General features: G+C 38.7%; 1 protein-coding gene across 3 annotated transcripts in view; it reads right to left on the reverse strand.

Moving 5' to 3' along the window:
• The window catches only part of RBMS3 (RNA binding motif single stranded interacting protein 3), a 690,034-nt gene that overhangs the window by 72,364 nt on the left and 590,467 nt on the right, over positions 1-27,203 (reverse strand). For 2 of the 3 annotated variants that reach the window (XM_070046679.1, XM_030830022.3), the window contains exons 8-10: positions 23,133-23,179; positions 9,992-10,088; positions 7,731-7,781 (exon numbers count right to left, since the gene is read on the reverse strand). In XM_070046679.1, coding sequence (XP_069902780.1) covers positions 7,731-7,781; positions 9,992-10,088; positions 23,133-23,179 — 195 coding nt within the window. The remainder of the gene's footprint in view (positions 1-7,730; positions 7,782-9,991; positions 10,089-23,132; positions 23,180-27,203) is intronic. The other variant, XM_060308006.2, reaches the window with a different exon arrangement.

Consider the following 27,203-nt stretch of genomic DNA (forward strand, 5'->3'; position numbering starts at 1 on the left):
TGTGAGTGCAAGTCCTACCTTTGGTAAATATTCCTCTTAGGCAGTAGAAGAGAAAAGTTTGAAGGCATTTTACTAGTATTTGCATTAGTATTTTGACAAATATTACTGTAAATTGTGTAACTTCTTACATTTGTTACTGAAGCTAAAATGATGTCACTTTTTTCAAAGCATACTTGATTAGATCATATGTGACTCTGTCTCTATTACATCCCCTCCCCCGACCTGGTGCATCTTAATTATTGGCTTAACAAAACCTAAGCCAGTCAACACAATAAACCATGACCCTAAATTGTAAACATACCACCTAGGTAAAAATACCTGGGCTCTCCAGGGCTAACCCAGCAAAGGTTAATCTTTATAGCAAAATAAGGTGTCCCCATGACATTCTGAGGGGCAAGAAGTAGTGAATAATATCCTTGAATATTTAGAAATACTCTCAATATTTGAACTCGTTCATTACCATTTGTTTAATGAATATCCACATACTTCACAAAACTGTTAAGATCATATATAAAGATAAATAAAATAAACATTTTATTCCAGTGTGCTACAAAAGAACAAATAGTTCCGTAGATTATCTGTACACTAATCCTCAATCCTCTACTGATTTCATAAGTAGTTTCTGTTGCCCTGGCAGCATTTATAAAATAAATTATTTACCCTATCTCAATATGATTGTGTTGCCCTGGTAACTGGCTGTTTTCTAGAAAGTCTGACATAGATTTTATTTTAGCTACATACTTGCTTTGTCTAGAGATAATCCATAGAAAATAGGGCTTTAATAGATTCGATAAATTTGTATCCTGTGTTTACAACATATCTAATTATATTTTATATGCTAAGTAGCCCTTAAGGATGTAATGTTGTTAACACCTTTACAAAGGAACTCGCAAATTCTGGTTTACTGATGATGCTGTGACAAAGAAATTCTAAGTGCTATCTAAGGACACACTGGGGGTAATGTGCCATTGGAACTTTATCTCTTAGTACCTTGTCAATCTTATGTTCAGAATGACGCACCTTCAGTTCTAAAAGGTAATACACTATTCCTTGACCTATTCTTTCTCTTTAAAGGTCCATATTAAAATAACATAAAACTGCATGGCAAAAGGCAGGTGATATGCACACATCTGGATTTATAAAGACTCCACATTCACCGCTTATTCTCACCACTCCTGTGCTTAGAAGGCAGGGATCTTAGACATCGGGAAGCGTTCTCTCCAAGAAACTTTCAGAAGCTCTACTTGAAAGATGACTGTTACCTCCAAAAATAATTCCATGGATATAAAAAGAGGCTGTGCATGATGACATTTTCATAATGCAGCCAAATTGAAAAGTTTTGTCCATTCATGAATGATTCATCCATGATGCCCCTGGAAATTGTGACTTTTTCACACACATCAGTGACATAATTTATCCTTTCTATTTTATATTTTCCAAAGTAAGCCTAAATTCTAGACAACAGCATTGGGACCACCAAGCTAATAAAAAATGTATAGGAAAGTGTGCCAGATTTGATGACTAAAAGTTGTATTTCAATAGAACACAATTTACCTTTCCAACCAAATCTTTCCCTAACACAAAAAATTCACTTAATGCAGGCTACCTGCTTTGCTGCCCCCTGAAATAATCTGATGACCCCCTCAGTTCTTTTGGTGTATTATTTTCACTGAAAATGCCCTCCTTCTTCTTCTTTATCCCCATCAACCCCATCCATCCTTTAAGTTCATGCTTTCATCTCGGTTCTTCCATGTCCTTAGCTGTTCATAGATACTTTGTCATTTTCAGTGTTATATAAATGCTAAGCATTTCACAACTTTTCTGCTGTAGATTTTTAATTGAATCATTCTACACATATAATAATTATCTCCACAGAGAGATCGTGTGCCTTGAGGACAGATTGTTTCTTTCTTACTCTCTCTCATTTCCAACAATACCTAGAAGAATATTCTGTGCATATTTAATGCTCAAGAATATTTGTTTATTATTTGTTGATTTTTTTTTCATTGAACTCAATGTTCTCAGTTTCTTGAAATGAAGAGTCGACGTCTGGTATAACTAAGGGCCCAGTAAAAGACTTAATCAAGTGACCATTTCAAGGACAAAAATGACCATTTCAAGGAGAAAAACACTCTCATGTTCATTGCAGAATTATTCACAATAGCCAAGATATGGAACAATTTAAGTCTCCTTCAATGGATGAATGGAACAAGAAAGTGTGACATATATATGTGTGTGTTATGTGTGTATGTGTGTGTATACTGGAACATTATTCAGCTGTAGAAAGAAGGAATCCTACCATCTGTGATAACATGGATGACCTTGAGAGCATTATGCAAAGTGAAATAATCCAGATAGAGAAAGACAAATACTACATGGTACCACTTACATGTGGAATCTAGGGAAAGACAAAAATAATCAGACTCATAGAAACAGAGAAGAAAGTGGTTGCTAAGGGCTGGGGGTGTGGTGGGGAGTACAAATTTTCAGCTATAAGATAAATAAGATTTGAGAAGCTAATGTAAATCATGGTGACTATAGTTGATAACACCATGTTGGATAACTGAAATTTGCTAAGAGAGTAGAACTTAAATGTTAAGGTATCGAAGAGACTTTCTGTGCAAGTGGTCTTCTTTGTATTTACTTTACCCCAGGAGTATATTTATAGGGAGGTGACACCCAAATGAAGTTGTTCCTTCTAAATTTACTCTCACATATTTTTTTTAATTCTCTTCTGGTAGAAATAGTATAAATGGGCTAGAGTTACTGTTTTGTGTTTGCTAGTCACTTAAAAAAGATTTGGTCTGTAGATCTATATCCACCAGGTAAACTCCTTACATAGCAAACACACTGTCTTTGACAATGATATTTACAAAGAATTTTTGCTCAGTTCAGCGGTTGGAATAAAATGATAGTATCTGAAAACTTTGCTTTCTGAACAGAATTCTAATGACTTAAATGTTCTTTCCAAATTTGGTGATGTGTTTTAGGAAAAACATGCCTGCAAATTTGGAGGACATGGTCCCTAAAATTAAGACTTAGGTCTTACCTACCTGCAGGTAAAGAATGACCAAATCAAGTATTCTGGGGCTTTTCTGAACTTCTTCTTTTGTTGTAGAGGGAAAGTTTATATTGACTGTTTAGCTATAAATGTAAGGTTTATTCATCATAAGTCGTAATTTAGCCATGCATAGCAACAAATCATCCAATGACTCCATAAGAGCATCTTGCATTTCTTAGAATCCTGTAGTTAGGTAAGTTATTTGTAATTAGGTAAAAATGAAAGTTGACCTTTCTCCTTGAGAATAATTAATGCTAACCACATGAAGAACAGAAGATTTATGATTCACATGAGCCTAAATAAAATTTAAGAGAATTGAACTCTACTTCTTCTTGGGAACTATCATCTTTTCTCCCTGTCAGTAGAGATGTAACAAAATACCTGACGTATCATAACACAGGGATTTCAATTGTGCATTCATATGAGATTCCAGTGTGACAAGCTGCCACACAGAGTAGATATTTAGTGCAATCCGTCCTCTATTAAAATCCTGTCAGTCCCACCTTACTCTTCCCCCTCCCCGTGTCCTCAAGTCCATTCTCAGATAGCTAGTGGGAAGCAGCCGCATAGCACAGGGAGATCAGATTGGTGCTTTGTAACCACCTAGAAGGATGGGCTAGGGAGGGTGGGAGGGAGAAGCAAGAGGGAGGGGATATGGGGATATATGTATGCATATAGCTGATTCACTTTGTTATAAAGCAGAAACTAACACACCATTGTAAAGCAATTATACTCCAATAAAGATGTTTAAAATAAAAAAATCCTGTCAGTGTCGTGGTGAGATTTCAGAGTTTAGGACAGAACTCTGCACTGGGGAACAGTAACACGTACCAATTGCATTGGCAACATCAGCAAAGAGTGAACTCCTGATTTACTCTCACAGTGCTCTCTTTCAGTGGAAAAAAAATAAAGTGCAAATAGAAACGCTCTTGCTGTCCTCAGTGGGGTTTGACCTGATAAAGTTCCAGAGTCAGACAACTGACAGAGAATGGTTTCCTTGCAGAAACACCAGTACGAGAGATATGGCCAAGGCAGGGAGAATTTTATCCCCTCTTCCTTAAAAGTGAAAAGCCTCTCAGAGTTTTCTTCTAAGTTTACAAAAAAGTGCATTGCACACAACTCAGAAATTTCAATCTGCAAAGAAGCAAACCTAAACAACCAACTTCAGCTTTATGCTTATGCTTTCTGTTTTTCTCTTGTCCTTTTACTACTCCCCTCCCTTCTTTCCATCAATTCATGTCTCTCTTATAGATCATTACCCCTCCCTAGTAGGGAAAGATTAGAGGCACTGCGCTCTACTTTAAGATTTGAATGAAGCACTGTTTTCTCTTCAGATACAAGCCTGGTTGAGACCTTGGGGCCCTCGAGTAGAGCCTAAAAGGAACCTGAAGGGCTCTTGCTGCAGTGTAGGAGGCCGTGTGATTCACAGTGATGGGGGAAGCATGCCTTTGCACCCTATACACAGAGAGCTTATCTGTGCGATTTTCTCAAAATAGTGGAAGAGAAAACGTGAGAAAGGAGAAAAGTTGTAAGCAAATCATTATTATGGGCAATATATTGGAGATGTGTAGCTATGGACACCTTGAATTTATTTGTAAAGTAGGTTCCAGTTACTGACATACAAGAGGTACCCAATGGGCCTTTATTTTTTATTTTCATTATTTTTATTATAGGTGTTGAAAGATTTAGGAAGTAAATGAGATAAACACCAATCTAAGCAATTTATCTTATTTATAGCCATAGAGGCTATCTCCACCAAACTCATTAGGAAAGTATGCTAAATAAGCAGTATGAATGTGGTAGAAATGGGTGATTATTGCTTTTTCTCAACTTCTTCCTATACCAACAGTCATTTTATGTAATTGGGCTAATCTAAAGCACAATGTGCAGTCATCTACTCATATAACTGAATAATGATAACAGTAATTTACTGAGTGTTTGTTATTTGTCTGGCATTATTTTAAGAGCTTTAAAGCCTTGCTTCATTTCATGAACCCAAACCATAATAATTTAGTCATGATTATATCCATATTACAGATGAGAAAACAGTGGCTCAGAAAGTTTAATTGCCCAAAGTCCTATAACAGAAAGGTTTTCCTCTCTCAAAGAGACTAACCAAGAATCCATGCTATTGGGACTTCCCTGGTGGTGCAGTGGTTAAGAATCCACCTGCCAATGCAGGGGACACAGGTTTGATCCCTAGTCTGGGAAGATCCCACATGCTGCAGAGCAACTAGGCCCATGCACCACAACTGACCCCACGTGCTACAACTACTGAAGCCCGTGCTCAGCAACAAAAGAAGCCACTGCAATGAAAAGCCCGTGCACTGCAACGAAGAGTAGCCCCCACTCGCTGCAACTAGAGAAAGCCCACGTGCAGCAACGAAGACCCAACGCAGCCAAAAAAAAAGAGTCCATGCTATTAATCACCACGTCATTCATTCCTTCCCTTCAGATCCAGGTATTTTATTTCTTCACCCTGGACTGCCTAATTATTTTTATGTTTTAGTATCACAGAGTGATTAATTTAACCAACCCCACTTTGATGATGAAACTAAGACCAGTTGGGTAAAGGTTCTTTATACAATAAAGACAACCAACAAAACTGTTACAGGGAAACGACTGATGCTACAAATTGTGTTTCCATGAGGCAGTTTAGCCAATTTTTCCATGTTAAAGATAACAAGGTGGTGGGCGCCCCCGCCACTCCTTTCCCCAGGAATCTGTCCCAGCCACAAGCATTACATCTTAAGGGGGGTGACCTAAGCTCAAATATCATGCAGAGTCTAGTCAGGGGAAGTGAAAAGATATTAGGGAGCAGAAGCCATCGCAAGAAAGATCCTGGTGGGGGACAAATGAACACACACACACACACACACACACACACACACAACTATTGCTAGGGGAAGATATACAAGAAATAATACATCCAAAAAATGGGTGAAGCTGGTCTGGGGAGAAGGAGAAGCTAATAAAACATTTAGCTAAGGCCCTGAGTGACAGTTGGAAAAAAACACATACAAATATCTTCCCATCTCCTCACAGCTCCAGAAGTACTATGGAATCTTACATACTTTGGTATCTGGAAAAATATTCAGATTTTGCCAGATGTGCATTCCTTTAGGCCACGATGAGATGATGCTTGACCTCAGCGTGAGGACTAAGCTAGCCTCAATGCTCTTTAAACACACACAATATTTTTTTAGAAGGCAGTTGTTTCCATCTATTGAATTCTACCTCACACCTGGGACGGAAAAGAACAGCCTGGATTCGTTGCATGTTGGTCTGATTTATACAACACAGATCAGATGAACTCAGGAAGCCCCCAAGGTATGTGAATAAGAATAAATATGGGGATCTGCAGAATAGGGTCTAAAGTTCTGCTCTAGTAAGCTACATATATTTTATTCTTCAAATAAAAAGCAAACTATCAAAACACTAGGAGCAACATGGAGTGTTCCTTATTTTTTAAGAAAATGGACAAAGCTCAAATATGAAAGCCAGGTGCTGTGATCCTTTGAGTCCAGGAAATAGATGTCTGTGTATTTAACTCCCTGGTTTTTAATATGTGCTACCTTATTTACATTTAGCTTTGAAAAGGGTTAAAATGTAGCATTGCTTCTTCTTTGAACAACTAATACATTCAATAATAAGGATTAATGATAATAATAAGGTATAGTATGTCATACTTCAAACACTGTTTTCACATATTCTCTCTGTTTTGATCCTCTCCAAAGCCATGTTAAGTATAGTGACAGAAAAGGAAACAAAGTTACAGATTTGAACATACCCAGGAGAGTACAGCAGAGACCTTGTCACACAACTTTCCGCTGGGGATCTTTCCCCTATCTCACACTCCCATGAGTATATTGCTCTTGAAAGCTCCCTGGCTAGTACTTCTATAGAGCTCAAAAACATGGAAGACCTCGACAAAGATACATGGAATCAATAGCCTTCAGCCTGGATTCTAATGGAATAAGTAATATTATTTCCCTTGGGACTAACGTAATATTGTACCACAAAATGGGAAAGCTAGCTAGTAGAAAATAGAGTTTGAATATTTTGGGAAGAAATTTTCCACTAAAAGAAGAAGAGAATGGCTCTAGTTAGTTAACATAAAAGTCATCTACCAACCTTGCTATCTATTATCTATCTGCATCTATTAGTAGACAAATACCTTCCTATTTCAAATATATTGCTTTGAGTCAACACTTAGCCATGCTACACAAAATCGTTCCCAAAGCACACCCAACTGCATCCGAAGAAAACAAAGCATAACAGGAGGAGAAGGACAACAGAAAGGCTTTCCTCCTATAATGGATTTAACTGTCCAGAGTTCACAATTCTGCATGAAGTAGACATTCCCCTTTCATAACAAATGGTAGACAGCAACATGAGAGTTTGATTGCTATTTCCTCCAATCAAGTTTGTTCTCTTCCTCCCTCTCTCTCTCTCTTCCTCTCTCAACTCTGTTTCACTCCATCACTATCACTCTATCTACTGTTTACACTTTTATAGAATTTCAGGAACAGCTTTGTATCTGGAAAATAGGGCTGCCAGAAAGAGGCATGGAATAGAACAAAAGCTTTACCCCAAAGCTTCTATGCATTACAAAAGCTTGCACTCGGATAATAGAAACATCGAGCCTCAGGTGACTGAGAACACTTACTGTTGGTTGCATAACGTATGGCGGATGAGGCATCCATGAAGTACTCTGGACCTATGCATCAAACAGCATTTATTAGAAGAAAGCAATCACAGAGAGAACTCGGTTCTTGCGTTCAGTGGAGTCACACTAGGTCATAAGAAAGTGGAGTCCACCTGACTTACAGCGAATCAGTGCTCAAAACTAAGGGTACAAAGGAAATTCTTGGACCTGATTCATTTGGTCCCTGAAACATGGTACAATGTAAAGCAAATTCCTACTTCCCTGGAGCTGGCTGTAGTGCCCACGTGGGCCAGGCTGGGCCACGGAGCACATTTGGAGGCTTCAGCGATCTCCTGTTTATAGGTCAACTTCCGGGAAGACCCGGGCAAATAAGGAAGGAGGCATTACTTAGCATGACTGCTAAGACTTTCTCTTTTTCTGTCATTGGTTCTAACTTCATATTCTCAAGTGATCCCATCTTGGAAATAAATCCAAGTGGTAAAAGTTGGGGAAGAATCAGAGAGATCAACCAGAAATTTTGGGGTATGTTTTGGGTTAAACCCTAGTTAAGCAAGTCTGTGATTTTTCTCACTCATGGTAATTGGTATGGCAAATAAAAATGAGTATACGAGCCAGCCAAGTGTTCTGAATGTTCGCCATCAGCCAAATGAGAAAGTCAGCTTCTAAGAGCTGATTGTGACATAGAGAGCCCCGAAGATTTTGTTTTCAATATACTCACGTCAATGAAATTGACAACGAACTTTAGATTAAAAAAAAAGAAGTGGTGAAAAGCAAGAATCAACAACATAGGAAATTGCTCTAATTCCTTTTTTGAGAAAAGAGAGCCAGAGTTAAATTCCACTTATGAACCCTCCCAAAAGAAATGACTGTTCTGTGGAGATTTTATTCATGTCACCAAAGTGCTCTACAGTGGAGCTCAATGGGTGGTCTTGGCTGAAACAGAGGCCAAGATTAGAAAAAAATGGGTAAAAAACCAAAAAACACACATTACAACCAGGCAGGCCTGTAGGAAGAACAAAAACTGAACAGCATCTGCACTTAGCCTCATGGGTCCCAAGGAAAGGCAATTAAGAAATCAGCCATTCTGAGACCCTCTAATGCAATTCACACAAAAGTCTATTCCGCTCACCTGACAGGTATCAAGAATCTAAGTGCAGACACAGAATGAGAATGATCTGCTTTGGGGGGAATCAGTTAAGGACAAAAGTGCATAGTCTCAAGCATGATGCTCTGACAGCTGGGACCTCCTGATATGACGTATGTAGTGGATGAATAATGTGAAACTTCACTGAATTCGTAGCAGTCAGCAACATTACAGTTTTCCCTGTTGTAAACCCCCCACCCACCTACCATCTGCACAATATAGGGAAACACACGCAGGCACACAGTCACACTCTTGCTCTTTCTTTCTCTCTCCAAAGCTTTAAACAGTGACACTCAACACTCTTGGTAGCATTCATAGGCATTTTTTTCTATTTTGAATTAGAAGAATTGTCTGAAGAACTACATGAGGTAAAGAGAAGCAGGGAGAAATATCATATCTTTGATGACTCAAAGGAATAAGATAAGGAGCACTGTTTGAGGGAGAAGGATGGCTATTTCAATCCACCTGTGGACTTAGCATTACTAACTGGCTACAACATCTGGTTTAGGACACACACTGAGTCTCAGATTTTCTTGTGTTTCAACATGTGGAACCCCCGAGGTCTCTTTTGGCCTCTTTGGAACTGAGAATGAAGTAAGAGGAGGAAGTAGGAATTACTTTTACCCCTTTGATAATCTTCCCTATTTCTTGGAGCAAATGATTTTGCATCTATCCATGTAGCTTTCCATGGATACACAGAACGATTGTGACAAAATGAGATGACAATGATACAATATCCTGGAGGGCGTGCAGGGAGTTGCCAGAAATGTGTTCTCATAAAAGATACCCTAGGGAACAACAACCGAAATAACAGACAACACACAAAATAACCTCTCAGTGGTAAGAAAGCTGCACTAATGTTGGCTGGAAAGTAGCAAAATCATGAAAACTCAGCAGGAAGAATGGACAGCTCGGTGGATTTTTATCATTCAGTGAAACAGATGCAAACAAGCCCTTGAAAGTGTAGGCTCAGTGGGTAGTTTGAGTATTATGACATTAACATATGACTAAAGGGAAGACAACTTAAAACAAAAATCCTACTGTTTCCCTTTTGTCTTGATCTAGCCTGTTCCTGGCAAGAAAGGTTTCCCGGGAGGTGCAGGTAAACCGGACATACCTGGTATGTGGAGACAGGGGAAGCAGCAATGAATGGCGTGATGGGTGTCTGTGGAATCATGCGGTTGGTTGCAATACTGTACGGTGAAGAATAAAATCTGCAAACAGAAAAACAAAAAGAAGATTCATAGATTCATGAAGCTGATGCACGCCTGGCTACTAACCAAACGCTACCACACACGTCTGGAGAAGACAGAGTTCCACCCTCATGTTGCCCATCAACTGTTAACAGGCTCATGCAGGAGACTGATGGTCTTTGATTCCACAAGAAATAAGTTGTTCTGAATAAAATGACAATTTTGAGTCCTCTTATAAAATTGACTGCACAATTACAGGTGAGTGTAATAGTATGTTTAATCAATAGCAGAGAAAAGCCATGGGCATTGTTTCTAAAGCTCCTTGAAAGAAAGGCAAAACCATAGCACCAAGCTTTATAAAGGTGGCTGGTGTTACACAGACAGAAATTGCATCTATCCCTTCATTCAAGAAAGAGGATCAGGGCTTCCCTGGTGGCGCAGTGGTTGAGAGTCCGCCTGCCGATACAGGGGACACGGGTTCGTGCCCCGGTCCGGGAAGATCCCACATGCCGCAGAGTGGCTGGGCCCGTGAGCCACGGCCACTGAGCCTGCGCATCTGGAGCCTGTGCTCTGCAACGGGAGAGGCCACAACAGTGAGAGGCCCGCGTACCGCAAAAAAAAAAAAAAAAAAAAAAAAAAAGAAGTAATACTTTAGGAGAAACGGAAGCACAGTTTCCTATGAAATAGTATAGCTAAAGAAAAAAAAAAGAAATAGGATCAGCTTATAGAGAATTCTGGATAATTTGTGCTAGGCATGAATCCATGCCCTCAGGTAGAAACTAAGCTAAGTACTTTCTTTCTCCATGAAAAGAGAAGGACAATTTGTGGACAATTTAGGTCTAGGTGAGGAAAGGAATCTTTTCTGGATTCAGTCAGGGCACTGATGGAGATTATGGACCTATGTGATATACCTCTGTACACGCTGTAAAAAGCACTGAGTTTTCTAGTCCTCCAGGGTCCTTCATTGAACAATTATAGAATAATACTGGGCAAGATCAGAGCTTCACAAATCAGAGGTGGGATGATCCTTCTGGAGATCTATTGAAGGACAGCTTTAATAGAGAGCTATTAAAGGGTATCAAAAACACTTACAGGCCATCTCTGCTCAGACTTATACCCTGGAGTCCACAAGTTACCTAATGCTCAAATTCCTCAGCAGAATTTTAAATCATGTTTTTTTCTTTATGTCTCACTGGTAAGGGAAAGGCTAGAGTGACCAGCCACACAATGTGCAGACAAAACCAGGTGGGCTGTGATGGAGTATTTCACTGATATCAGGATAGAATGCGAAAATGCCTCTCAGGGATCATGGAATCATTACTTCACTTTGCCATACTCTTAGCAAAAGTCAATTACTACTTTTAGTTTAGTTTCTTTCTTCCTTTCTTTCTTTCCTTCCTTCCTCCCTCCCTCCCTCCCTCCCTTCCTTCCTTTCTTTCTTTTAAATAGTATGACTGAGGTTGGAGTTTTGGAGACAAAAACTTCATCATCTCTCAGGGGTCACTGATATTTTGTATAGAGGATCTCATGGGTCACCTTTCTAAAGAAGCATTCCATGAGAACCCCACTGAGTGTAGGGGGGCTGGATTTCAAGGTTGCCAGGTTTCAAAGAGTAAATTCTTTAAGCTTAGATCCTATACAAGTCTTCAAGCAAGGATTGGGGAACTAGAGTCTTAAATTGATCTAGCTCTCAACAAGGATTATAAGGTCACAGTCTTTTGGTTAAAAAAGATGTAGCTGAAAAAATTACGCCATTACACATTGCATCCTCCTTACTATCCATACCTATACCTACAATACCTCTAAAATTTTAGAAAAAAAGAATATTGACTATATACTCACTAAAATGGCCAAATTAAAAAAAAAGACAATCAGAGCTGTCAAGGATTCAGAGAAAGTGGAACTCTTTCATTGCTGGTGGAGATACAGGATGATACAGCCCTGTTAGAAAACAGTTTGGCAGTTTCTTATAAAGTTAAACATATACATAGCATATAACCCAACCATCCCACTGGTACATAGTAACTGAAGATAAATGAAAACTTGAGTTCACATAAAAACCTTAATGCAAATATTTATAGCAGCTTTATTTAATACTTGCCAAAAACTGGAAACAAGCCAAATATCCTTCAATTGAATTAATAAACTGTGGTCCATCCATACACTGGAATGCTACTAAACAATTAAAAAGAAAGAACTACTGATATATTTAACATGGTGAATCCTAAGTAAATTATGCTAAATGAAAGAAGTCGAACTCAAAAGTCTATATTTTATATCCATTTATATAATACTATGGAAAATGCAAAACTTTAAAGACCGAAAATAAATAATGGATGCCAAAGGCTGGGATTGGGGGAAGAGTCTGAGTGCACAGACACCTGAGGGAATTTTGGAAAGTGATGTAACTGTTCTATACCTTCATTGCTTGGTGGTTCCACAACTGTGTGCTTGTCAGACCTCATGGAATTGTACACTCTTAAGAGTGAATACATACACAATATAAATTATAGTTAATAAATCTGACTTTAAAGTCAATTACTATGTAAGAAAACATCCATCCTTCCACTTTAAAAAATGTGTTGAACATTTACTATGTATACCAAAGATGGGTAGGACATCCTTTGAGTTTTTCTATTTAAGCATTTAAATTGAACCTTATCTATACATTAACCAGCCTAAAGCTGGTCAATGGCTTTCCGTTGCAATGAGAACAAAATTTGAATTCCTCATATTGACGAGCACAATCAGGCTATTGCCCACCTCTCTCCCCAGAGCCAACTAGGATCCAACCACACTGACCTTCATCTGTCACATGAGCCTGTCATTCTCACTCTCATCTTGGGCCACTATGCTTACAATTCTCTCTACCTGGAATGGTTATTTCCCCAAATCACCCTAGAACTATCTCTTTCTCATTATTGATCTCACTCAACTTTCCCATCTTTTCAGAGGTCTCTAGTTAAAGTAGCAACCACCATCTCTGCCCCAATTGTTCTCTATTCCTTTCCTCTATTGTTTTTCATTGTTCTTATCACTATCTGAACTAGTAATTTTTAAAAATGTCTTTATATATGCTATGGACCGAATGTTTGTGTCCCTTTAAAATTCATATATTGAAGTCCTAATTTCCAAAGTGGCTGTATGTGGAGATGGAGCCTTTAAGGAAGAAACTAAGGTTAAATGAGCTCATGAGGGTGGGGCCCTAACCTCAAATGGCTAGTACCCTTATAAGAAGAGGCAATAGAGGGCTTGCTCTCTCTCTATCCACATGCTCACATGGAGGAAAGGCTATGTGAGTACATAATGAGAAAGCAGCCTTGTAAAAGCCAGAAACTAAATCCCAAACTAAATCAGCCTGATCTTGGACTTCCAGCCTCTAGAACTGTGAGAAAATATATTTCTGTTGTTTAAAGCCACACAATCAATGGCATTTTGTTACAGCAGTCAAGTTGACTAATGGAATGTATTTATTGATTATTTCTCCCTCTAGAATGTCAGCTTCAAGAGAGTTGAGGACACCTTGACTTTGTTGCCTAGAACAGAGCCTGGGACATAGTAAATACAGGCATACCTCATTTTATTGTGCTTTGCTGTATTACACTTCACAGATATTGCAACTTTTACAAATTGAAGGTTTGTGGCAACCCTGCATTGTCAGATGGTGCTTAGCATTTTTTAGCAATGAAATATTTTTAATTGATGTATGCACATTGTTTTTTTAGACATAATGCTTTGCACATTTAATAGACTACAGTCTAGTCCAAACATAACTTCCATATGCACTGGGAAATTTTAAAAAACTGTGTGACTCATTTTATTGAGATATCTGCTTTATTGCAGTGGTCTGGAACTGAACCCACAGTATCTCCAAGGTATGTCTTGCTTAATACCTGTAGGTTGAATGAATGAATAAATGAATGCAGAGCAGTTTAGAGAGATAAGTAGTGATTACAGTAGAGGCCGCCAGTGTCAAACTGGTGGGGGCACAGAAGATGGCTTCTGTTCAAATAGGCAGCTGAGAGGTAAGAACCCAGAGAAAATTGGCTGGCATCACATATCTGTAAATGCTCAGTGGAAGCTTAAACTAATGCCTGTTTTCTAAGCATGCAAAGGTACTGATAACCAGGGAAAACAGACCTTTTCTATAAAAATCATGGTTTGCATTAAAAAAAAAAACACTTTAGGTCTTATCTTTGACAGACTTTATTTATGAGTCAGTGAACAGAAAGACTTATTTGGGGCTCATAATAACATAGCAGGTACTCATGACCACTCCACAAACGGCCCTTTTCATTCACCATGCAAGTTTCTTAGAAACCCAGTTTCAGGCTCTTGTACCAACAGAGCGAATCATGTGTCACATTTTAGAGTGGCTGGTTTATTTTGCGAAATGTACCAATTGTCATATTAAAAATGAAAGCAGTAAGGATAGGATGGACTGGCAAAGTTAACAGGAAATTTTATGGGAAAAACAGCAGAAACATAAAGAAAACAGCCAAGTAAACGGATACTAACAAAGGGCACCCTTGGGGGAAATTTTCAGGCATTTTTGTTCTGTCTGCTCTAATCCTATCCATCAAACAAGAATATTTCATACTTCCCAGCAAGTTCCAGTACTGCCCCTCAAATCAGAGAGTCATTTAGAACAGAAAATGTACTGAGAAGATCAGACTCAGCACACTGTCTTGATCCCCTAATTCTGGTATTCTGAAATAGGCTCTCCCCAAATCCAAACATAAACCGGATGAATTCACAGGAAACCTTTGCTTAAACCATGACAGGAGAGGATATTATTGAATCTCAGGCTTAAAGGCACCATATCTAAAGAAAATGCACCTAGCCAGACTCCAAAGACAGAACTGCAGAATGAATTTCCCAATCTCTTCACTTTTTCTCAATCCCTGCCGTGTATCCTTCATGGTTTAAAAACACTCTCACATGGCCATCACATTTAAAAAGAAGAAGAAAGAAAGAAAGAACATCCAAATAAATACTTCAAGAATAGGTGTCCTGTTTTGGGGGAACAGGAAAGATGAAATTGACAGCACTTTTTGGCCATAATAACAAAGCTAAGGTCATTCTAAACATGTGACTTAATGTTTTTGTATCTGGTTATTTATGCATTATGCCTTGCAAATGCTATTATAGAAAACTGGGAATGAATTTTTAGTTAACCATTTTTCTGGGAAGAGTTTACTCCCCTAAGATATTTCTTTGCCAAAATGTACATAGCGAATCCACAAGTGTATGACAAGTATTCCTTTTCTACCTTGTTCTAAACTAAAAGGGATTTTGATCCCCAGGGGACATTTGGCAGGATCTGGAGATATTTTTGGTTGTCACAACTGGGTCAGGGGGCTGCTACTGGCATCTGTTTGGTAGAGGTCTGGGATGCTGCTAAATACAGTACACCTCCCACCCAAAAAATGATCTGGTCCAAAATGTCACTAGTGTCAAGGTTGAGAAACTGTTGCAGGAATGCGAACTAGTTATCTCTGGAGAGGTTTCCCATGAACAAGATTCCAAATGCTAAAGGGGCTAAATGGGTTAACTAAAAATGATCTATCTGTAGAACTCTAAGCCAACCTCTGAAAAAAGTTATATATATATATATATATATATATATATATATATATATTTTTTTTTTTTTTTTGTGGTACGTGGGCCTCTCACTGTTGTGGCCTCTCCCGTTGCGGAGCACAGGCTCTGGACGCACAGGCCCAGTGGCCATGGCTTACGGGCCCAGCCGCTCCGTGGCACGTGGGATCTTCCCGGACCGGGGCACGAACCTGTGTCCCCTGCAACGGCAGGTGGACTCCCAACCACTGCGCCACCAGGGAAGCCCTGAAAAAAGCAATATTTTTAAGGAACAGAAAGGGTTATTTGGTTTTCTGGCATGTAAAGCAAGTGGGCTCCAGAAGTCCAGAAAATGGAAGTCTAGGTCACTAATAGGACATTATTTGGCCTGCAGAAAAGTCATCTTCAGGGGATTTGGCAGTCAGTAGTAATATGGTGAAATCTTATTTCACTGACAATAAAAATAACATGTATATATCAATAACCCCAGGGTAGGATGTTTTTTAATGCAGAAAACCACACACAATCCTATTTGCCCACTGAAATAAACAGCCCTGCCTTGTCTTTCATGTCCATAGGCAATTTTGTTGGAGTCAGAACCACAAATACTATCCTCAGGGCAACACTATAGCACGAGATTAATAAGTTATTGGTCATTTTTATTGTAATGCCAACGTATCCTTCACACTAGATTCCTTTCCTAGTGTAATAAGATAAGGTTTCTGTATCACTTAATATCAAATGCCCATATAAAACAGCTGGCAAACCAAGGCTACAGAAAACATTTTTTTTCACATCTCTCCCAAGAATCCATTTTCTTCAAATAAAACAATCCAAAAGGCTTTTACACAGAAGCCCTTAGTGAAAAGATCACAGGAAAGTTGCGATTTTGACTATGGGGGAGGAATTATTTCCCACCTCCCATGCTCATAGTTGAAAGTGGTGGAATTTCATATTGGACTGTTAAAAAAGCAATAAGGCAATAGTAATAACACATTATAGAGTTATGCCAGATAGCTCTGAAAGAAGAATGGACATTTTTATTTTCCTAAGTTAGCCTATAGTAAAAAGTACCAAGCGTTTTACTTTTCCATTGTGACCCAGAAATTTCTTCACTGTAACCTTCAAAGCCTTAGATAAAAGTGACATTGAATTAATTTTTTTAAAGTGATAATTTGCGTAGATTCAAGCAGATGACACAACTGACATTTTTTACTGCCTACATGCAAGCAGCTCAGATACACCATGGTCCATGTTTACAAGTGTTTGTTCTTCATTAGAGAAATATCAAGCTTAATTTGGGAGTACTTATTTCAGTTTTATGTTGCTGTATTCAGGTTGAGGTTATAGAATTCAGAACATATAACTGTTGACACAGTTAAGCTACCAGCTATTCCTGAGACACATATTTGGATTTGATACTCAGAAACCTCCATGGCTGAGTGCAGTTAAGGGATGCCACAGGATCATAACATATGTTCTTTTTTTTTTTTAATTGAAGTATAGTTGATTTACAACGTTGCGTTAATATCTTCTGTACAGCAAAGTGATTCAGATACACACACACACACACACATTCTTTTTTATATTCTTTTCCATTATGGTTTGTTGCAGGATATTGACTATAGTTCCCTGTGCTATACAGTAGGACCTTATTGTTTATCCCTTCTATATATAATAGTTTGCATCTGCTCACCCCAAACTACATAGGGTTGCCATATGATCCAGCAATACCACTTCTGGGTATATATCCAGACAAAACTATGGTTCAAAAAGATAAAATATGATCTTTAGTGGTGACATGGCACATCTCCAGGAGGACAAGCTCATGTCACTGTTCCATCAAGAAGCCTTCAGAATCCCTCATTAGAATGTAACTGCCTTTTCTCTGTAGTCCTATGACATTAATTTTCTTTATTTTTCTTTGTGAAAAGAATAGAAAAATATAAACAGTGAAAAATAAGTCTCCCTCTCACCCCTACTTCTCGGTACTCTGTTGGCTCTCCCCAGAGAACCACTGTCACCATGTCTTGTGTATTCTTTCAGAAATATTTTATACATATAAAAGTTAATACATACATAAATCTCATAGCACTTTGTGCTTCTGTCACAATACTACTTGCATTGTATCTAGAATTTGCATGCGTGCCCATTGTTCCTAACAGGATGGGAAATATTTTTTTTCAAATTTGCATCACCAGAATGATTTAAAATGGTACAATAGATAAGTATTCAAATGATAAAATTTGTTAATCTGAGTCAGCATTAAGCGACCTTTAACAATATCAATTGGATTGGAGTCAGCTGCAACTGTATCTTTGGATACATTTGTTCTACATAAAATGGGATCAGTTTCTTCTCTACAGCAATAAATATTTATCTCTCTGTTAGGTTACCGCTCTCTGAGTTAGGTTTGCCTACTGGATCGAATACAGCAATGTAACTAGGAGTAAATGCTTGACTCTGGATATTCATGTTCCATTCCTTCATACGCTAAGTGAATTTTCTAAATCAGCTTCCCCACTTCAAAGAGGTACATGCTGACAATAACTCAAGGAACAGTGTGTTGAGGAAACATTTGTGGTTATTTTGGCATCTTAACATCCATAGAAATGACTATTCTTCTACTCCCCATTATTTAAATGTTACCATATAAGGCAATAAAACCAAAGATGAACAAAACATTTTAAAAGTCATCTACATGAAGAAATATCAAGTGAATAAGGTTAGTGAGCTACAATCTTCTGATCTCTTCCATTTCATGAAATAAAGTTTCTACCTTCTTGGCACCAACAACACAATGGATAGTCTAAGCCTTCCGAAATTCCATTCTTAACCCAGGACATGAGAAACTCATGTGCAGTTTGGCTCCTTTGGGTGAAACTGCAGGTTGCATTTAAGTAGGATCAAAGCAGAAATAGAGACACAGACATTGAGAACAAACGTATGGATACCAAGGCGGCGGGGGGATGAGTTGGGAGATGGGGATTGACATATGCACACTATTGATACTATGTATAAAATAGATAACTAATGAGAACCTACTGTATAGCACAGGGAACTCTACTCAATGCTCTGCAGTGACCCAAATGAGAAGGAAATCCAAAAAAGAGGGGATATATGTATAGCTGATTCAATTTGCTGTACTGTATAAACTAACACAATATTGTAAAGCAGCTATACTCCAATAAAAAAAATAATAAAGTGGATTAGATTTGGGTGTTACATGGGGACAGAGTGGCTTGATGCCAGGAAGGGGAATAGTTTCCCTAATGCCACCTTGCTGGAGCCAAGCAGACGTCATCAGTCACATTTTCTGTATCTGATTTGGCATTCATAGTACTAAGTTAAACAGTCTATAAAGATGAATAAGACATGGAACCTGACTTCAGAGTTAATAGTCCATCAAGGAAATAAATATGATGTCAACAGCTACATGATAAAAAGACTGTCAGTGTATCATGGTCACATGAAACGTAGTGTAACAATAGTGTCAATATTGACAATGAAGATCACATTGTGCCATGCAGGGGTCCTTTGATCCTTACAAAGTCTTATGAAAAGGTACTGTTACTATCATCTCCACAGAGGAGGAAACTAAAGCACAAACAACTTGCCCATGTCTGGTAAATGACAGAATTTGGATGTGCTCCTGGGCAGGCTGGTTTTGGAGTCTGAACTCCTAACCACTGCTTAAACTGTGTCTCTTATGATTAATTGTGTAATTAGCTCTGCCTGGTATGATTTAATGGTGTTCTTTATTTTATGTATTTATTATTTTATTTGGCTACATTGGGTGTTCATTGCTGCGCGTGGGCTTTCTCTAGTTGCGTTGAGTGGGGGCTACTCTTCGTTGCGGTGCGCAGGCTTCTCATTGCGGTGGCTTCCCTTGTTGCAGAGCATGGGCTCTAGGTGCATGGGCTTCAGTAGTTGTGGCATGCGGGCTCAGTAGTTGTGCCTCGTGGACTCTAGAGCACAGGCTCAGTAGTTGTGGCACGTGGGCTTAGTTGCTCCACAGCATGTGGGATCTTCCCAGACCAGGGCTTGATTCTTAACCACTGTGCCACCAGGGAAATCCCTAATGGTGTTCTTTAAATGAGAGCAGTGAAAGAAAGAAAGAAGGAAGGAAGGAAGAAAGGGACGGAGGGAGGGAGGGAGGAAAGAAGGGAGGAAGGAAGGAATTAGGAAGGAAGGAAGAATATCACCATTCTCTCCGGGCAGAGAGAATTCCATGAGCAACAAGACACACGGGTTAAAGTAGCTTGGGATTCTCTGAGAATCAAAGAAGGTCCAGTTCAGTTGCAGGAACCAAATCACAGAGTTCTTTTTGCGCCATTCTTGGAAGTTTGATTTCTGTTCTGCAGTTAGTAAAGTCCACATAATATATTAAACCAGGCAGGTGGATGATTACTGATTGTTTTTTGCTTTAAAAAATTATTCAAAAAGCAATGTGAAAATGGTTTGGAGGTCAGTTATATTAGAAGCAAGTAAAAGCGTAGTACAGGTAGGGACTGGTGATTGAATAAACTCAACCAGTGGCAGGGAGGCAGAGCTGGGTTGAAGATACAGTTCAAAGACAGATAGAGTAAGTTTTAAGGACCAATTTTATTATAAAGAATGTTTTAGGAGAGAATACCCAGAGAACTGGAATTTATGGCTTAAATGGCTTTAGAGTGTATTTTTTATAAAGGAACAAGTAATTTGATCTTGTTTTTCATTTGATTTGGTTTGTATGCTGAAAGATTGATTGAAGATAATGACCTCACTTTGGGACAAAGATATCCAGGAGCAGCACCTAATGCAGTTAGACACACAGGTGATTTTTTTTTGCATCTAGTTATGAACTTGAAGTATGGACTTGGGAATCTTCAGTTCCTAAAAGCAGGAGGAGTGGATGAGATCAACTGGAGAGAACACAGAGTGAGAAAAGACTAAACCCTGAGAAAGATTAGTAAAAGTGGGCAGAAGAGGAGGAATCCGCAGACACCAAGTGAGCAGTGCAAGGGGAAAGCAAGGAGGATCAGCAAAGGATGGAGTGGTGAAATCTAAGAAATAAGAAATTTTCATGAAGCTGTAAATGGTAACAATAACAACAACAACAACAGAAAGTCAAATGATGCAAGATCTCAAACAGTATAAGGACTAAGAATGTGTCAGTTACAACTGACAAATTTGGAGATGAATTTGGACAAAAAAATTTGGACAAATTTTCTTCTCAAATTTGGAGACACCAATAGGGAAAATTCCAGTCAAGTCTGAGACCAGAATTCACACTTTAATGGGCTTAATTAGAGACAATATGGGAAGACAGTGTGTATAGAAAACTGGGGTTGTTTACCAGTGAAAAGAAAGCTAAAAGAGTGTGGTCAGTAGAAGTGATCTCATGGGCAGAAAAGGATTGTTTTGCTTCTACCTTCTTTATAGGTGGGAGAGACTCGAGTATTTTACAGGCTGAAAGGAATATTCAGTAGACAAGACAGTATTGAAGACAGGGACTGCTGGATGACACAAAGTTCTTTATCAGATGACAGGAGATAAAATAAAGAAGATGGTATTCTCAGCATCTTAACTACAATTTCTTTCCTGAGGGAAATATTCACTGTTGTAAATGTCTAAGTGGACAGTGGAGAGGATGAACCACTTTTGCAACTGTTGAAATAGTTCAAAGAATAGAATGTTATACTGTTACTATAAGGTTCAGACAAAGATGTCACAGAAGGCAGATGTATGTACTTGCAGTCGACCTCTATACGGTATAGATGGTGACCTGGAAAGGGAGACATGCGCCCTGTGTACTAGGCAGTCCTCACTGCCTCTAATACGGCACCACCCAAAGTTCACTTTGGGCTGCTCAGATTGCAGGCTGAAATCTCAATTTTTTTCTCTGTACGTTTGTAATGGATCAGGATGAAAACCTGGAAAGTTAGGTCTTTGGGAAAACAAATTCAGATTTTAAATTGTGCACTGGAAAGATGACTGACTAAAGCAGAGCATTCACTCTCTCCAGTCCGGGCCTAGGCTACTGGGGCATCTCCAATCCTTGACACCATGTGCCATTAAATTACAAATGTAAAATACTTGGTACTTAGTATGTGTTCAACAAATGTCATTCCCTTACATTATAATACCTGTTTTCTGTCACTGTCGCTGAGCATATAATGCCTTATTCTATGCCTTTTGAGTTAACTATTTTATTTTCCCAACTATACAGTACGATTCTAGAGGACTTTATTTCATGTCTTTACATCTTGTCTTTTGTTCTTCTGACCACCAAGTTTAAAGTGCCTTGTTGGAAATAAGAGAAGGCTTATTGGATAAATGAAAAGATATTCTTAAGTTTCACTCCTAGAGAAGTTTTAATGAACAAAGGACAAAGGACTAGACTCTTACCCTAGTAAGAGTCTACCAACCATGCTGACTACCAACCATGCTGACTCTTTCATGGAAGGATAGACCATGAGTTTCTTGAGGGCAAAGCCCTTGTCTCATACATTGTTTTTTTTAACCTATAGAGCATAGTACTGTGCTTGGCAGACTCATTGGATGTTTACTGAATGAGTAAATAAATGACCCCCTGAATGAATAACTATAAAAATAAGAGGGAGCTAAACATTTTCTACATCCCACAGGTGTTCATTAGATGCAGCTGACTAAATAGAAAAATGGAGTTTAATTCCTTCTATCCTCTAAGTTGATCTTAAATGAGACCTTCATTCTGATTGATTCTTTAATGAGACTGAAAGACAGAAAACTGAAAGCCATGGAGAAATCTAAGATAAAAGGGTGTGAAAATAAAAATAATACTTATTCTTTGGTTTGTTGGTCCATTGCAGGATGGCCAAACTAAAGAAAAGAAATTGCAAAGTAAGAAGAAAGTTTCAACCAAAGAATATTCAGAATGACAGAATTTTAGAGCGGCCAGATCGTGTAGCTTAAGTCTGATTTTTCAGAGGAGAATTTTAGGCTATGTGACTTGTTCTAAGTAAGAGGCTGCAAGTTTCCAGGTGCTTATTACGATGAAGAATGAAAATGCAATCACCAAGCTACTAACTTGACTCTGTCCGTTACCCTTCCCCTGATAGCCAGAAGGCAAGAGTGGAAGCACTGTTAATGTCAAAATGAACCTGGGCACATGCTAAAACTACTGAAGTCTAAACTCTAGAGTTATTAGTAGGAGCGACACTCTTACCATAGCGATACACGGACACTTCTCCCAGACCAGTCTATCTACATACACCCCCGTTCAAATCCTACTCCTTACTCTTTCTCAGATGAGAAAGGGAGAGACAGAATGTGGGCAGAAGCATTGTAAGAATGGGTGACATGGGGGGTGCCATGAAATAAGAGTCACTCACAGGAAGAAAAAAATACAATGATGAGAAAGGTTTAAAACAAAAAGAAAGATTTGAATATTTTTCTTCAGTACTGATTTCAGAGTTCAAAGATACCTTAGCAATTAAAATAGAGAAAATGTAGTCTACTTACCCATTCTGTATGGCAGCTGTGGGGTCATAGGTCAGAGCCATGCCGGCCTGTATATGGGGGGAAGAGGGGAGAAAATGGATCTTAACATTTTTATGGTGGTGTCCAAAGCATTCAATACGCACAATGCTTTTACCTTTACTTTCTACGATTTAAGTTTACTTTATCCTATATATTTCTCCTCCCTTACTACCAAGACTAGCATTTTTACTATCTGAACACAAGAATCCACCAGTGAGTTCGGGAGTTTATATTATATATCCAGACAAACCAAAGAACAATGCAGTTTGGATGATTTTCATTTCTAATTCATAAGCCATGCACTGTCTAATCTGGTATCCTTATAATTTCTCAGTATTTTCAAGAATACCTATTGTATATCCCATGGCATGAAAAAAAGGAAAGGATAGATGCTGGGGTCAGAGTAAAAATAAAAGCTACTTAAAACACATTCGACCTTTTAGAAGAAAATGTTAAGAAACATTTATTTTAAAATATTGCATGCCTCAGGGGTGTCTAGGCAATGATTCACAGAGTGCTGTCCAATACTTGCTGGTACCTGTCTCACTAAGAGTGTAGAAAGAGAAGGTCATTTACATGTGATGGAAATTCTAGGCCTTGTGGCTAATAAGGAGGTGGTTTAGTTATTTTTCTAAGAATAAAACCACCACTGAAAAACTACATTTCTGTAACTGACAGTTGTTGCAGAAGAGAATATCAACTTGATGATCGCTGACTGACACCCTACCTCCTTGTATACACATCATCATATTTCATCCTCACAAGGACCCTATGAAGTAGGCAGGAGAAATATTTCCTCCATTTGATAGATGCAGACACGGAAACTTGGAGGGATCAACTGACTTGGTTAAGGTCACATGTGTGGAGGCAGAACCAGATTCCAACCCAGACCAGCCATGACATTGACTAGGATTTTGAATGAGCCCCGAAGATCATTTCTCTGTGGCCGCATGGGTCTACCACCCTTTGTTTTCCAGAACTGTCAGCCTGGTTATTGCTTGTGAGCAGAAACAGAAATAGAATGAAACAAAGATGACTAGGTTGTCTTTCGGTCGGATTTTTTTCTTTTTGGAAACTTAAAAATAAATTAGTCCAATGTCAATCTCCTGGCTCGATAATGCACTATTATTATGTAAGATGTAACCACTGGGAGAGACGGGGTGCAGGGTAAATAGGACCTCCCTGTACATGTCTTTTGCAATTTCCTGTGAATATATAATTATTTCAAAATAATAAAAAATAAATTAGCTTTAGTAAGAAAAAATAAATTGACTTTTGTAGAGGATAAGAAAAACCATAAAAACTTTAGAGAAAATAAAAAAGATCTTTCATGTTTGAGTTTTTTTCCAGTGTAATTGAAGGTGGTTTTCCTGATAAGCTCATTTAATTCCTCAGTTTTAACACATAACTGAAATGAAAATTCTCAGGCTTTCTAAGATAGGGCCTGAAGTCCAGGACGGCCTGCTACATTCAAGCTTACATGCATTGTTTTCCCTAAACAGTAATTTAAAAATTATTATTAAGATTGGTATGAGGAACAAAACTGTAGAGCCATCTATAAATGAAACTGGCATACAGGGAGCACACGTAATTGAAACGAAGTTTGCAAACAAAGCTGAGATGGAGATGCATTGAGAACACAGGCTTAATGATAACTGCCCATCACTCATGTTGAAGAAATACGATATGATAATGTGACAAGCTGGGGTCTGGAAAATGAGAATAGAAGAGTGGAAATGAAGACAGATTACTTTCCCCCCCATGGGAGAAGCAAAGGCAGTGATGTCAAAGCACATAGATTCTAAGTCTAAATTCTTCCCTAGATGGGGTCTCTGCCATGTGACAAACGGGAGGCTGGTCTGAGGCCAAAGACTCCCCAGGAGGGACCTGTCCAGGCGGGACTCCATGGTTCTGGGTCCTGGAGAGGGCAGCTGGAAAAACTGTCCATCTGGGATGAGATTTCCCTCTTAGAAACCCTAAGCTTCTTTCCTCTAACTTATCCAAGATGTCACACCAAAGGCAGGATGAAAAAAACAGGTTTTGTACTCAATAAAGATATTGTTATTTAATAAGAGATTTAAATGATCACTGTATCTTCAGACCCCTGTTCACTCCCAAATTGTTTAAATCCCAGGGGACTTTAGGAAGCCACATTTAACTGTTTTCCTTGAACGTATTTTCCAACAGTGCTCAGAGACCAATGTCTTTCTTGAATTATAGGTCTTCAATATTCTCTCTTTATGCCATGTGTATTTGTTCTGGCAAATCAGGTAAAGATTTTTTTTCTTTCACGTTTGACTTGAATTCCTCATGGATTATAGTTAACCAATCAGGTCTAGCTAGGAATACGGTAATTATCACAAAAATTCTCTCTCTTTCTTGAATAGTATTTGATATTCAGAAAGCCTAAGTTGGCCTCTTCCTCCATCTTAAACCTCCACTCATCTTTCAGAAGATGGACAAGAACTAAATAGATGATAATATGGTTTAGTGGAAAGAATATATGTTTTGGACCTGGGTCCAAGTCTTAGCTCTGTTGTTCTCTAGCACTGTGACCTCAGGCAAGTTATTTAATCTATTTGAGCCTCATTTTCCTTAATTGTCAAGTGGTATAGTAATACCTACCTCAGATGATTGTTGTGAAATTTAAAAGATATTACTTTTGTGAAACGCCCACCACAGTGCCTGGAGACAAGACACATACATAAACATTATAACCCAAAGCAACACGTGGCAAGTGCCCCGTGAGGGTATGCATGAGGTGTAGGGGAGAGGCCAGGGTGGTCAGGGAAGGTACTTGGAGGAGGTACAGGTGAGAGATTTCCATAGATGGAGATGAGAGGCGGAGGCCAGCTTAGGCAGAAGGAATAATAGCATGGAAAAGGCGTGTGAATAAAAAGGACAAGCGGACGATCCACTTGCAGTAGAACATTGGAGGGAGCAGTTGACAATAAGATTTGGAAGGAAAGGAGGAAGGTCTTGATTGCTTGGTTCCTCTTGGGGAGCCACTGATCATTTTTCAAGCAGGAAAATGATATAGTCAAAGAGGGCTTTGGCAACAAGAAATAGCATGAGCCCCCTGGAAAACAGCGGGAAGAACCAGAGTGATGGGTGAGTAGGGTAGGCACTTGGGGACAGGTGGGTGGAGAGAAACTAAGGAGAGGATGAAGCCAAGTTTCATCTACTTCATGATTTGGCCTGGGGCCAGTCGTGCCTCTGAGGACCTTTGGCAAGAGAAGACAACCACAGATCTGCATTTGGAACACTGTGGTTTACAAAGCAAGGCATGGGTTAAACAAAGGGGTGTTTGAACTTAAACCGCTGGCTGAATATCACAGCACAATAACTAACACTGGGATGCACCTGGTTTTCATTTCATGTGTAACAGATTGTTGAGTTATAATTCTAATATGGTCTTAATGCAGATTTTTGCATTCCATTTCCTTTTGTTTCTTTCCACAAGGTAAAAAAGAAAATCGATTTTGCTGCTCTGTCTAGCCACCTTTATACTTAGCTAGAACCATGAAATTGTCATTATGTAATTAACAAATTTTATGGCATGTTTACAAACTCCAGAGTCACACAAAAAGTAAAGTAACTTGGAACAAAACGAAAATGTCACACCATATAAATAGAGAAGTGATGTTTAATCCCGTCACTCTCTTTTGAAAGGGGTTTATTAAATTCACAAATATTTTCCACTTTTTAAGTTCACATTATTTGTGGATTAAAGGCATTTATGATTTATTTAAAACAAAGAGGGGACATTTTTGTCATTTTCCAGCAGCAGCTGAGTTTTGGCTTACTATTTCAGCCATAATGGGGTATTTCTAGTCCTTTCAGATAGAATCTATAAGAGCTAAATAAAAACTTTAAAATATGGTTTATTGGAGTAATTAGGTGTCAATGAAAAAATGTTGCCTGCCATATCAGTAAACAAAGATTTGCAGCCATCAAGCCATCACACTACAGCCACTCTGGTGAGCCCTGAGGGAACTCAGGATAGAAACAGGATGCCCACCGTCAAATCATCAGACACTGCAGCCACTGCCC

This window comes from Globicephala melas, chromosome 11 (assembly GCF_963455315.2).
Source record: "Globicephala melas chromosome 11, mGloMel1.2, whole genome shotgun sequence".
NCBI classification, from domain to species: Eukaryota; Metazoa; Chordata; class Mammalia; order Artiodactyla; family Delphinidae; genus Globicephala; species Globicephala melas.